This window comes from Calonectris borealis, chromosome 1 (genome assembly GCF_964195595.1).
Source record: "Calonectris borealis chromosome 1, bCalBor7.hap1.2, whole genome shotgun sequence".
Classification (NCBI taxonomy): Eukaryota; Metazoa; Chordata; class Aves; order Procellariiformes; family Procellariidae; genus Calonectris; species Calonectris borealis.
The window spans coordinates 34,944,954-34,959,490 of NC_134312.1; the positions used below are offsets into that span (position 1 = coordinate 34,944,954).

A 14,537-nucleotide genomic window follows, 5' to 3' on the forward strand; every position below is an offset into this window, starting at 1 on the left:
TAAAGTTCAATGAAATTATTGTGAAAGAACTAACACATGACAAAGACAACACTTGAGTAATATTGCTTGAATACAAATCGACCGTGGGACTTTCCGTTAGAATACTTTTGACAGAGTAAACAGCTTCTGCAGAACTGGTATCTTCTGTGGCCAACAAACACATTATTTCCTTCTGGATGGGACTTTAAGAAAACTAGTCTGATTTGATAAATTGATCCAAAGTACTTTCTTTTGAGTTAGCCCTACATTAAAATGGACCGGGCTTGTTGTCCAGCCTCTCATCTCCTATTATAAGCTGGGCTCCTCATCCACCCCACGTTTACCACGTCACACTGCACATTTTTCTCCGTTTATGCTGCGTGATGTGTACAGGATGGCAAAGTCGGACATGGGAATGTGGCCACCAGGCTCCCAAATCACACCTTGTACGAAGTACATATAGTGTTGTGCCCAGCTTTTTTATGGGTGGGCTTCCCAGCCCCTGCCTCCACCCCCTCCCGTCCCCCAAGGACGGCTTGCCCAGAAAGCTCTGCAGCGATGCAGTGGTGGGGGATGTGGGGTGCGCCTGATCCGGAGGCTGTGCTGCATCTGCTATTGCAGGCAACTTAACCTGCAAGTCCAGACAAGAAGGTTGCCTCGGGACCACGCTCGGCAGGTGGTACAGACGTACCGTATGACAGCCTAAGTTTTCCATAAATGGAATGTGTTACTGAACTTAAATTAAAAAAAAAAAAAAAAAATAGGGGGAAGGTAATCCAATGGATTAAATAGAAACAAATTTTCCCAAGATTTTGCTTTTTATAAACATTTTTTCATTTCAGGGTGGTTTTTTTCCCCTACAGCACATGAAAGGGAACATATCTTGGAATACTGGAATTTCTAGTTAAACTGTGACATGCATCTGCTCTGCTTAATAGATGTGCTTAGAAAACGAGCTATTCATTGTCACAGAATGTTGTATATTTGACCTTCATAAATATGACACGAATGAAGTGAAACGACTGTTTACTCCAGCCTCTCCCAGCCCTCCCAAGGACCAGAGGCCACTGTGACAGGTGCTGTGGAAATGCGCAGTAGGACCGTCTGTGCCATCAAAGCTTTGTGACTCCCTGACAAGCATGAAATCCATTTGCGCTCTTTGTTGTCTTCATTTCAAATGCTTTACTCATCATTAAAAGACATAACCTGTTCTTATATGTTTCTGCTTTCTTCTTGTGCTTCCTATACCACAGCTGAGTATGAGCAGCTTATACAAAACTTTTCAGATACGTTAATAAAATATCCTGGCCAAAAAATAATCAGCTGATCCTTGCGATGCATGAAACCTCACGGTTGGCTTGGAAAGAATTTCTTCATCTAATTCCTTTCCTGGTTTGATTTAGTGCAAAGTAGAAACTTAGTCTTATTGATAAAGTGGTTTTAAAAGGACCATGTTTAACTATGGTTTCCAAATTTAATTTATTAAAGGACTTAAATGAGAAATGTTTGATTAAGGTGATATCCCCGAGCTAACCGTTTTGGCTAAGCAGAGTTAGCCAAAAACCATTTAGCCATCTCAGATATGTTTAAACATAATTAAATTAAAGTGATATTTGACAATGCCTTAAACATTTTTTAGGGAAAGCTAGTTTTGCCAAGATGACAGAGTTTTATCCTCAGGCAGCTGCTTAAACCGAGCTCTAGCTTGAGCAACGGCAAAGATTTCCAGGGCAGGCAGGAACAAGAAATGCAGAAGAAACCTTGGTCTGCCTTACACTACGAAACTTGGACCAGATCTGGGTATACCTACTAACAACCTTGTTAACCGAACAAGGGGTGCTGATAACTTACCAGCAGCTGTAAACCAAGACAGACATTCAGCCAGCAGCTTCCTGAGAGCATCGTTGTAGTTACAGTTATGTGCAAAGATGGCAAAGTTTTATAGCCAGAATACATGGTTAAAAGACACCAAATCCACATCTGGATTTGATGCAAGTCTCTTTACCGACATTCCCAGAAGAAATTCAACATCTGCATATAAAGAAAAACCCCTCCCAATACAGTCCCTTCCAAACAACATCCCCTCCCTACATACAACTCCCTACATACAGCCCAGAAAAGACTGGAAATCCAAAGGAAAATAGAGAATTCTTTTCCAAGATCAAGAAATATTTGGAGTTTACAACGAGACCTGGAATCTGCTTCTCCCTGGTGTACCTTCTCCAAAAGACCCTTAAAAACTCTGCTCTACATTGAGCTTGAAAAATTATGTATTGGGAGGAAAAAAAAGTTTGAAATGAAATACAAAGTGCAAAACCACCAGGTTGAAACAACAACGAAAAATTACAGATCTAATCTAAAGCTCAAGTGAAATCAACAGAAAACGTCCCACTGATTTTGATGGACTTTGGAGTTTCACAAGGCCTCGCACCATGTGCCAGGCAGCACAAAATTATTTCTTCCATACGCCAGTTAACCTCTTATTCCACGGAGACAGGGCATTTGCCAAAATAGTCATAGAAAGGGAATAACCACACCCTTTCAGGATGCGTTTGGCGCGGGGTACAGAGTAGGGTCTGCCCGCTGGCTCGTCACCCGTGTCGGCTCAGCCAGGGCCTCAGGGGACGATGGCGGGGCTGCGCCAGTGCCAACGTGCCGCTGCGCTGGAAGCTGCGGTCAGCGCGAGCTGCCTTGAAACTGTTTTACTCATGGAGGGGAACATGAACACAGCAGGAATACTCGTGTGTGGGATGCATGAGCAAGTAGCTAACCCGCGAGCACCCCAGCAGAGGGGTAAGACAACCGTAATGGGCTACATCCTACAAGCAAATGATGCTCTGCAGAGGAAAAAAGTTATCCAGAAGGGAATGGAAAATTGTGGAATATGTTCATCTGCCCTAAGAGCCAGAACAGTAATCAGAAATTCTGTCTCTGAGTTTCTGACGCTCTTTCCTCACCCCACTTTTCTTCTTCCCTTTGCAGGCAATTTGGCTCCAAACCAGACCTTGCCATGCTTACTACGCCCTAACTCCACAAAGCACATCGTGACCGCTGAGGATCAGGCACATATGGCACGCTCCTTCCCCACCCTCCATAAACATTCACAGAAGATGAAGCGCTAACGTTTTTCCCCATAACAGTTACTGGTGGCACCAGCCAAAGCGCTGGGGAGGCGCAGCCAGCCCAGTACAGCCACTCCTTCTCCTCTCAAGGATATAAATCCTCAGCAGGCTCCAGGGAGCGAATTTACCACTGTCAGCCCCTGAGCCTTACGAAGTGAGCCAGCAGGAAAGCAAGCAGGTTCATACTCGAACTGTTTTGTTTTGGCAAAGTTGGAGGGGTTTTTTTTCTTGCTCTTGCCTTTTTTTTTTTTTTTTTTTTTTTTTTTTTAACAGAAGTGGTTTGTGTTTCGTTTTGGCACTTTCCATCAAAGCAGTTGCATCAGAAAATTCCTGGCCTGCTCTAATCTTCATCAGTGCAGCTGCGCTGTGGTCGCACCGATACATGGTGCAGCTGGTGACCGCCCCAGGACTTCCCCGGGGCAGGCGGTGGGGGCCAGGCTGGCACCCTCCTGCCGGGGGGGCTCGACCACGCCGCCAGCCAGGGCCCCCTGCTCGGTCCGGGGGTATGGCTGGCTGGTTTTGCTACGTGCATGGTATGGCCAACGCTGGGTGCTTATTCCTCCACCCGCCGCCAAGCTCCCTGTCCACCCACACGGCCACGAGAGCCACACGACTCTATCCTCACTCGGGAAAAACCAGCTTTTAATTTTGTTTTTACACTAGAAAGTGAGCTTCTCTGGGTAGCCAGAGAAGCTGCTGCCAAAGGAAGAAAGGGCAAGAGAAGAGGATTTTAAAGACCATAAACACAGGCGGTGGCAGCCCAGCAGTAAAGGAGCAGGACAATGTGCCAGCAGAGGCTTCCCAGCAGCACCAGTGCCGGGCAGGGCTGGATCCCCGCACAGGCACCGGCCGGCTGGCGTGCTCCACCTCCGTTTGATCGAAAGGAATTTTGATCGAAAACCAGCTCCTTGTTTTACAGCTCACAAACCCCAAAAAGGGTCCGTCAGCAGGTCTTTGCTGCAAACAGGATGGCTCAGCACCTGTTGGAGGCTGGTAAGAAGGCCTGAAGAACCGCTCTCAGGTGGAACAGGCTGCTCTTTAAAATGACTGTACAGCTTATAGGAAAAGTCTACAGCCTAATTTAAACAAATGTAATGATTTTCACCAATATTGGTAAATAGATGCATTTTTTAAACTTGACATGAGTTAGGTACATGTCTCTGTTTTACCAGCTCCTTGCCATCCTTGCTTCAGGGAGCGACAGCCGCTGCCCGGTTTACCTTGCCGAATTGCGAACATGGACAAGGACTTCATTTGCTGCCAACACCAGCTGTAAATCCCCAGAAGCTTGCGTGCATGGAGGTGGTCAGGCAGGTTAAAATTGTCATATCAGAGATCAAAGGTCAACAAAGTGATTTGCCCGAAATTATGCCTTTGTTCTAACTGAATTAGTTATTATTACTTCTTTGCTGTGTGCAAGCAGATATTTCAAAATGTTGGCTTTTTGCTACATTGTATGTTTGTGCATTTTATTAGACTAATTTGAAAGATTCAAAACGATTAATAAATTGCCACTCTGTTTGCTTTATCTGCTGTTGCAGCCTATGCCCAACAGATGTCACATATGAAATTCAAATTACATCTTCAAATGGAGCATGACTTGGTAATGAATAATTCAAGACATATACTGAAAATTAGAATGCTGTTTTTAAACAGTGTGTTTCTTAGCACAGGCAGTGTCAGTGGAAAAATACTCACCTATTTATCTGGCCATTTTCCACCTCTGTGAAATCATTTGAATCATTGCTGATGTTATCATCTTCAGGGACAGTCATATTTTGCAATTCAGTTAGTTCTAATCCAGCTTTGAAAGGCATCCTGGGTGAGGAACCGTATGTATCCAAGTGTTTCTCCAAATATTAGTGTTTGGTTGGTATCTCGTGAGTAAACTGCAGCCACAGTGTCAGCAACCTAAATAGAACACAAGAAAAAAACCCAAGATGTATACCACCAACAGTGGTGGTATATCACCAGAAGAAACCAGTGAAACCTGGACAAGAGGGACCGTCCTTACCAACCAATTTTGTATTGTCAGAAGGACCTCAGGTTATAACCTAAATGCATTGCAGAACAGTAGTAACCTTATACGCCTTAATGAGATCAACTTCACTAACCTTACAAATTTACTCGGTCCCGCAACCAACTACTGAAGACAGTACTTGTATCTATAAACTAGTGAGCAAAGCAATCCTATTTGTTTCAGGAAAAAAGACTAACCACCTACAAATTAAGGAATAAAAATGATTTGCTTGTCCAAGTCCCATTTTGATATTCAGTGTTCATCTTCTGTATGTTCTCCATGTTGCCTCATACTTAAAAATATAAAATATCTTGTGTCTGTGCTGTTGCTAAGTGGATGGAACAGAGGGATAGAGCTATCCCAGTACTCTGTTCTACTAATATCTGTATTCCGGGTTAAGGTTTTTTGGTAAAGAGGATGTGCAGAGGATGCTTTGTGTATGGTTAAACTTATTCTGAACAAGGACAGAAACAGACAAAACCAAATCCCTAAGCTCATGTGTCATAGGAAGAAAGAGTAATGTATACCTTGTGTCAAGCAGTTATTATCTAGAGATCAGGTGATCTCTCCTCTGATAGATGTGTTGCTTAAAAGCACCAAGAATAACACGAAAGGCAGATCAGACAAGTCTGCTACAAAGACATATTTCCTCATCAGCAATGCAAATCAACTGAAAGACCAGTATTTTCCGGCATCCGACCACTCTGGGCTGAGCTACAACTCTAGTGTGGTGCTGAGGCAACAGGATGTTATTCACAAACAAGCTCCTGCACCACAACTCTCTCCATTCCCACTTTGTGAATGAATTTTCTGCAGTATTGCCAAACAACGATTCACCCTGGGGTACGTGGTGAATGCTCAGATGCCAGATTAATCTAGGGATATTTTAAAATTCTCAGGGCTACCTCAAAACCATCAAACGGCTCTCATGCAACCAAAGAAGCAGGAGCATCCCCGGCTCTTGCAGGGCACTATGTCAAGGCAGGAGGGTGTAGTTCACTTGTTCCGTTATGACATCTGCCTGTTTCAAATTAAGTTTACAGGACCCAATACTTCTGGTTTACACCACATTCCCACCATGCAGAAAAGGGCTTTGCAAATGAGCATTGTTTTTCCCTGTAAATGCTTTTTCAGAAATGTCATTTTATCTTGAAGTTTACACGTGCTCTTAACATTTCCTCAAGAGCTCAAACTGTCCAAATTTCAGGTGCAATGTTTAAAGGCAAGCCTCGAAGCTTACAGTAGGGCAGGATCTGCTCTTTTTACTGAAGGAGCAACTAAACACGTGGTTATGGTGGCAGACGGGGCCCGGTACAGCCTGGTGTTAGAATGGGGGGGATGTGAGCTGGGTCCTTTTCAACTCCTCTACAGAGGAGATTTCCACTACAGATACCAGGGGAGTGACTGCTTGGGTATTAAAATGTTAGCACAATAAAAAAAATGTATGGATTTAGGCTCCTGATAAACAAATGCAGTCTGGCAAGCAGAGGGTAGTTTTAGCAGTGACATTCTGGAACAGTCTCCCCAGAGGCTGCGGGTATAAAATAGTCTACCTATTTTGGAAGAAAGGCATGATCTTTTTATAAAAGGATAAAGCCACAGGAGACAGCAACTCCTGAGGTGGCACGGACCAAGCCCACTGAATCCTGAAGCTTCTTGTAAGCATGAGTCCCTAAAATTCCTTAATAGACATGACAATCTCTGTATCGAGATCTGTATCCCCTGGCATTTAAAAACCTGTGTAAAGGTTCGTCTAAGATTCAAGCAGAACAGCTTTCCCTTTGGGTGCTGTTTTGCATCATGGTCCCCCAGGAGGATTTTCAGAACTGCCTTCACATCGCCTGTGCTTAATAAATTCCCCATTAAGTGTTTCAAAAGCAGATGCTGAAATTAGCACTCCTGTGAGGTAAACAGCGTGCTGGAGAGCAGACTTCACAGCCCACTGACGTGCAGCTCCTGCTTTGCCATTCTGCTCCTCTGTAGCTGAAATGCTGCAAGGCCGGACTGGCAGGAAAATGGCTTGCTGGTTTATTCGCAAGGAATCCTGGCAGTGCAAACAGCCTTTTTTTGTTTAAACTAAAATTCTGATTCTACAAAAAATTGATTGAATGAAGACGCAGCAAAACCTTAGTGCAAGCAGTGCCAGCTGAAGCACCAGCAATCATTTCAGCCGATTCCAGGTTTCAGGCAGACAAGTTGCTCCTGAAGCAGCATGACAGCAGGCACATCTTCGAATCTGCCTTGGGTTCTTGCTAGGTTAAGTGATTTGCTAAAAAAACACCAAAACAAACCCCTGAAACCAAAAAGTTGTTGAGTGAAATAATGTGTTGCACTTCCAAGTGTGAGAAAACCTGATCTCAGCGCCAAAAGGCAAGGAGGGTGAAGAGAGAGCGGTGGGGCTGGGGACCGAAACTTTCACTGTTGCAGCATGAACTCATCTCAAATCTTTGGCAAAGGATAACCACCTCATCTTTAGCACCTCCATCTGTAAAATTAAGATGATAATAGCGACAATAACACTCAGTTTGTGAAGCGCTTGCATATTCAGAGGGAAAGGGTGATAGAAGTGTGATACCTGGAAAAAACCACTATGCAAATCACAAATTTTTTGCAAAGATGACTTTACCCTAGATATATACAGAGCAAACCTTTCGCCATTGCTAATCACTCTAGGCACCCTCCACAGCCAGTGGAGTACAGGTGGTCACACGAATTCCACCCCCAAATCGCCTATTTTAAATTTCAAGTTTACGGATGCAACAAATCGCAGAGCCTAAATAAAATCTACAGTCCCTCAGGGTAGGCTTCACATCAACCAGCTTTGTTGAGTGCCCGCTCCAGGCTCGTCACTTGGCCTCTACAGCAGAGCCTGGTGCTGCGGGAGGACAACCCGTCCCGGCCCACGGGAGGGATGTGCAGCCATGCTGAGCTGCTCTCTGCAGATGCAGTAGCTTTGCTTCCAAAGGGAGCTTCGACACTGCGGTAGCCAAGCTAAGCAAGTCACCACCTCAGGTGTAGGTGCTGCTAATGCTGTGGAAAGAGAAAAAAAAAACTGCTTCGACTAGTAAAAATTCACCATATGTTGATGCTGAGCTACTGGAAGCAGCATGTTAATATTTTTACTGTTAAGGCCTTTTCATTCAAGAAATGTCACGAAATAAATGCAAATAAAAATGCTATGTTGGCAAAAGTTCCTAGACTGAGCTTTATTCTTAATTCACATTGAAAGGCAGTAAATAATCATCTGACGAGTGACTGTAGCAATCCCAATCACTTCCAGTCACTGTGTCTACTACTCTGCCCAGCCTTAAACCTCCCAAAAAGAAAACTTCCAGAGACCTGCCATCAAATTTCTCTCTCCAGACACATAGTAAATCAATAAGAAGAAATAAGAATTTTGCTCTTACTTCAAACTTTTCTACTCAAATGGGCAAACAGTCCTCATTGAAGCAGGAATCACCCCGAGAGAAAACCAGGAAAGAGCTAATGACCCTTCTAAAGGAACCTCAAAGGTCTGTGTTTGGTAGCTGATCCAGCCCCTCCATTTAGTAGAAGACGACTGCTCTGGCCTAGGAGCTTGGCTTTCTCTTTAAACATCCCATGACATGTCTTGTATAACCCACTATGGATAATTTATTCATCGTGTGCTCCTTGCAGAATATGGCAAAGATTACAACTGGTCACAGACTTCAGAAGGAGGACTGTGAGATGACACAAGAAGATAAAACGAGTTTATTTTTCTCAAGGACACTGAGACCTTCACAAGCCATTAAAACACATTCCAAGAACTGGGATCTTTTTCTCTGTTGCCTTCTGAAACATCAAAAAAAAAAAAAAAAATCCCTGCAACTCCAGTTGTCTGCTAAAATTCCACAACAGCAGCTCAAAAAGTTTGTATTTGAAAAAATATGGTAATGCAGACAATCTAACTTTATTTCTTCTGCTGGCTCAAGCATGAATCCTTTCTGGGCAGTACCTGGAAGAGGTGTAATCTCAGAAAACACTTCGCTAGAAGCTGTGTTTTTAACAGTAACATCATCACTCCTAGTGGCAATGGTGATGGCTTAATTCACAGGCCATTTTTTTTTCACATCCAGTAAATGACATCATTCAAAAAGTGCCATCTTAAGACACATGGCTGCCCAAAAGCTGACCCAGTATGCGAGAGGCGTTTGGGTAAGTGGTCGGGTTGGACAACATCTCGCCTGTCTCTGGGCATGGTTTTTGTCACATGCCCTTGCACACTCACCGGGCACTTCATTCACCCAGTCAAATGGTCTTGGGGACGGCAAATATCCAAGACACGCTAAGCAATTTTAACTATGGATTCAAGATAATTTGCTTAAAAGCTGAAATATGATTCAACTTTCTTCTTAAAGGGAGTTTTGCCAAGAATTCCTCTTGGTCGGTTACGAGTCATGAGAATCCAGCGCTTGAGTTTCACACAAGCTGGTTTTATTCCTGCAAAGCCTGAGATGTGATACGTCTGTCTTTGCTCATACTTTTGAAAGTTCTTTCAAAGAAGAGCAATATGACCAGTAAGACTCCATGGATATAAATAATGAAACACTGAGCCTGAAACTCTCTGTAAGGACTATTCACTTAAATGACAAAAAGCAATAATAGGCTTTATACGTAACAGTATCACGCCAGGAGGCGGGGAAGCAACTATTTCCTTTTTGTTCAGCATTAGTGAACAAAATTAGTTAGCGGGGAAGCAACTATCTCTTTTTTGTTCAGCATTAGTGACACCTGACATGTGGAACATAAAGCTCCCGATTTACTCCTCATCTACAGGAAGGACTAAATGGAGAGATTAGAGAAGAGCCACCGAGATAACAAAGAGCTTGGAAATTAAAGACTGACTCACATCCACTGAGCAAACATCTGCAGTGCCTGAAATGTCATTGCCTCCAGCTCCTCGGTACTGCCCCTCTGCAGCAGGCTGCAGCCACAGGAGCGGCGGAAGGAAAGGGGTTCACCCCGGCCCCGCCGGCGTCCTAGCCCCGGTGGGCTCGAGGACACCGCGGAGAGTCACCGAGGTGCCGGCACGCGCCCGTCCTGCCCACCGGCAACGCCGTCAGGCCATGGGAAGTGCGGCGGCCAGAAGGCCTTCCAGCTGCTGCAGCTGTTTGCTTGGTAGCTGCAAGCCATCACCTTTAATTTCCAGACTCCTTCTCTCTCACACAGCCCACAGGAGGGATGGAAACAGTTAAAAGATAAGGTTGGGGAGGGGGGAACAAACAAGTGACAGAAGACTTGAGAAGGAAGCTCAGAAAAGGATGCTATAAAAAAGAAGCGATGAGCACAAATGTGGATTCTCAACCTTTCTCTCGGTACTGCGTGACCTTGCGCTGCAACAGGAAAATGTTCCTGCTCTGCCCCATCACTGTCCATACTGCCCTTCCATGCTGCCATAAAGAAAGGGAAGACAGTCCCAAATTAAGTCTCGACAGGCTACTCAGCTGATCAAAGGCAGGCAAATAAGAAATCATAAAATCCCAGTCTGATTCACCCAGTGATTCATTACTTTAGGCAAAACACTTAAAGATGAGCCATAAAGGAAAATGGTTTTAAGTACATTTTTGTTTTGAGCCCTTCCCAGTCAATTTAGGGAAGGCATTTGGCAGAGGAATATAGTCACATTTTTTCCTAATTATATTTCTCTGTGAAATCCTCTCAACAGTCTCGGTTTTGCTGAAGAGATCCCAGAACACACCACCACAAATAAATGAACTCCTGTCTTCCACAGAAAGTGGAAGCGCTGTACGAGTGGGGCTTTATGGGTTACAGCAATGAAACAGACCATACAGATGAATTCGTGAGGGCTAAATAGCAGCTCTGAAATTCTTATTTAAAATAAATTTTGTAGGAAGAACTCTTTGCATAAGTTCCAATGCAACTCACTTTTCCTTCCCCCGCAGTTTACAAGTAATTTCTTAGCTTCGGTTTTCTGGACTGTAAGAGACTCAGAGTGATATTTACCTGATAAGCTTACACAAATATTATGAGAGTTAACTGAAAAAGGGCCGTGAAACATTTTCAACATGAAAAAGCTGCCATTTTTCCCAAGAGTGGCCGCTCAAAGTTCTTGGATTGGATTAAGGTCACAGCAATAAATATCTATCAGAAAGGAAACTGAATTCAGGCTTAGAATATTTAAATATTCCCACAACATCTCATTCGCCTTCACAATACAAACTTTTAAAGTGGCGGTTATTGTCATGCTATGTGCTAAGCGTGTTTCTACAGAAATGAGCAATTTGAGAAAAAGACAGGGGAGAGCACAGGAGGCAGGGGAGTCCCATTTCTGCTCAGTCACCACTCTTCCCCTGGCAAAGAACAAACCCCAAATCCAGAAAACCCTGACGAAATGTAGGACTGAGACCCAGGATGAGGAGCCCGCAAGCAGTCTGGCTGAGAAAGCCCTGCCTCCCCTTCCATCCTTTAAAACCCTTGTAAAAAGCAGGATTTGGGCACGGAGGACAATTGCTCCTCCATGTTCTACGGCAGTCTCCAGAAAGCCTCGAGCAATTCGGAGGATAATCCTCTGCACAGGGGTATGTGGAGCATGGCGTTCGCTGCCAACACGTCTCTCGTCCTCACCCAGGCTGGAGAGCCCAGTTGGTCCAACTACAGCATGAACAGTCTCAAGTGACAAGCCAGAGGATGCTGCAGTGTGCTTCAGTGAAGTGCTCTCTCTATGGTGCCTCTTAAAAAGAGGAAAAAAAAACCTTCCAAAAAGGCAAAGTCAAATAGGAGACATTCAGTACGACAGTGAAGCGGATCCCATTTTAGTCAGTGAATTTCCACCGAGCCACAGCAGAAGGCCTCTGCTCACTGGGAATATGGCAATTCCTAGATTTCAGACAGGTTTTGCCAATCGATTTTGCGCAATTTCGGCATGGGCTCCTAGCCTGAAAAGGGCAGTTATTGATACTCTGTATCCTTCAGCAACAGATGCAATTTCCTTTCAGGGGCTTTTTAAGCAAAGTTGGTGCTTTGGTGGCAAATGAAGTAAAAGTTAGATGGAAGGATGCTCTTTCTTTCTCCCCCTGTAGCTGTGGTTTTACTTCTGATCTAAGACAGGTAGACTCAGAATGTCTTTTTTTTTTCTTCCAATGTATTTTATCAATTAATAAGGATCTTTTCCTAATAGTTTACTTTTAGAACAATGGCTGGTATGTGTTATTTTGCCTTTCAAGCACGAGTAAAACCCAAACAAACCTAAAGGTGAATGAAGCACCACAAAGCACAGGTTACTATCATTTGGAATAGAGGTTAGTAGAAATGCCCCAAAGCAGTCCGTGGGACACTGAGTAGCCTAAGGCTACGTGGCGGGTTCAGCTGGTGGCACAAGTAGACTATAGCTTCACCTTCCATAAAACCAGCTGCCAAACACAGGGTTTATTTCAGTCCTTCTAATGTCACATAAAGAAAGCCCGGGTTTACACACCTCCTCGTCTCCTCTTTCACAAGGAGACACGTCCTAGCTACAGGTTGCATTACAAACTCGGCAAAACAATGGAACTAAACCCTTTGCCATAAGAGCAAGCTGGACGTATATACACGTGAGCAAATGCATACCCAGGCATGCAAACCTGCCCCTTTTTGTCCTCCCCTTCGGCTCGTTAAAAGCCAGCAGCTTAGCTGTTACTATGTATTTACGGGCAAACACACGCACGCACACATGCACACACACACACACACACACACACACGCGTGCGCGCCGTGGGCCCAGCCAGCATTTTCCGAATACCGTAAAACTTCCACTGACCCTGTGGCAGCGCTGGATTTAAGCGAAAGGCAGGGAGGTTCCCCAGCAAGGCAGGACTAAACCCGCGGCCACGCATCTTGCGGGGGCTGCGGCACACGCGGCCCGGCCGCGCATATCCAGCCATCACGCTTGCCAGGGTGAAACTCATTTATTATGATTTTTTTTTTTTTGGCGCTGCCAGCGAAAGCTCGTAGCTGCTGACTGCCGGTTTTTTATTTTCTTTTTGCCTTTTTTTTTTTTTTTTAAGGCACGCCGCAGCGGCTCGCTACGGCAGCATGCCGGCGGCCAGCCCCCCGCCGCCCCGCAGCGCGCCCCAGCCGCGGGGCGATGCCGCATGGCCGGCTCCCTGCCCCCCGTCCCCGCCGCAGCCATGCCGCTGGGCTCCTCCATCCCCTCCCCGACTCGCTGCGCGCATTTTTGGGCTTTGGAATCCTCTGCGCCCGGGGGCGAGGAGGCACGTTTGGCGGAGCGGAGGCGGGGGAGGCTGCGCACACGGCGGAGACAAAGCGCGGCCCGCGGCGGGCTCCGGCCCGCGCTGCGCGGCCGCGGCGCGGAGACAAAGGCTGCGCGGAGAGCCGCGTCCCCGTCCCCCCCGATTGCATCAGCTGCTGCCTACCTTCCCGAGGAGCCGCGGGGATCCCCCGAGGTGTAATCCACCCTCTCCGGCGAGAGCCGGCCGGAGCGCCCCAACAAATAACGACAGTGATAATAATAAAATAAAATTAAAAAAAAAAATTAAGAAAAAGGGGCGAGGAGGGGGGAAATTAAATTGGCGAAACGAAGACGGCGAGGAAGATGCTGCTCCTCCTCCCGCCGCGGGTGTGTGCATGTGGAGGTGGGCGGGCGGGCAGGCAGGCGGGAGCGCGCCAGGCGCGCCGCCGCGCCGGGGCCGGGGCCGGGGCCGGGGCCGGGGCCAAGGCCGGGGCCGCGCCGCGAGGTGCTGCGGGACGCGGAGCCCCCGCGGAGCCGCCCCCCCGGGGCTGCCCGCTCGCATGTGTCCCCGGGCAGGGGACCCGCGGGGCTCCCCGGCATCCCCCGCTGCCCGGCCGCATGTACGTTCAGCACCTTTCTTTTTTAAAAAACAATTGTTTACTCTTTTTACAACAAAAAAAGTCGTTTTTCTCCCTCTTTTTACGCCACGGCTTGCCCACAGGAGAACCCCTCCTGGCAGGCAGGCCGGCCGGATTTTTGTGGCGTTTTCCCTGAAATGGCCACAGAAGATCTGGCATCATCATGTTACCCAATTTCCTGTTTCGTCATGCAAAATGTATATGCTGAAAATGCTGCCATTTGTGTGAGAGGTCAGAGTATTTCCAACTGGGGCAACTCACACTTTTCAGATACAAAGGGGGATTCGATGCACAGATGATTTGCTGTAGCTTGTTATTTCCAAACTAATCTCTAGAAAGCATTATATGAGCTTTTTGGAAAAAAACTTTTAAAGAAGAAACCTGAAGCAAGATGCATTGCAGCTGACAATTTGAGACGGCAGTCCTTGGTTTCATCCCACGCAACGCATGACTTGCACGGGATATCACAAGGCAAAGCGTGAAAGGATGCTGGAGTGTGCGGGTTCGGGGGCAGTTTGCCTGGCCATCAGCGCAAGGGGGACAGCTGCTGGGAAGCTCTCATGGTAGCT

General features: G+C 46.1%; 1 protein-coding gene across 4 annotated transcripts in view; it reads right to left on the reverse strand.

Annotated features, from left to right (window-relative positions):
- Positions 1-13,908, reverse strand: part of SLC38A1 (solute carrier family 38 member 1) — a 42,432-nt gene extending 28,524 nt beyond the window's left edge. For 2 of the 4 annotated variants that reach the window (XR_012673399.1, XM_075148353.1), the window contains exons 1-2: positions 13,515-13,906; positions 4,800-5,012 (exon numbers count right to left, since the gene is read on the reverse strand). Coding sequence is in view for 3 of the 4 variants with exons in the window: in XM_075148353.1 (XP_075004454.1) it covers positions 4,800-4,918 (119 nt within the window). In the remaining variant the exon portion in view is untranslated. Of the gene's footprint in view, positions 1-4,799; positions 5,013-7,247; positions 8,152-12,898; positions 13,484-13,514 lie in introns of those variants that run through there. The other 2 variants (XM_075148366.1, XM_075148374.1) reach the window with 2 other exon arrangements.
- Positions 13,909-14,537: the final 629 nt, after the last annotated feature.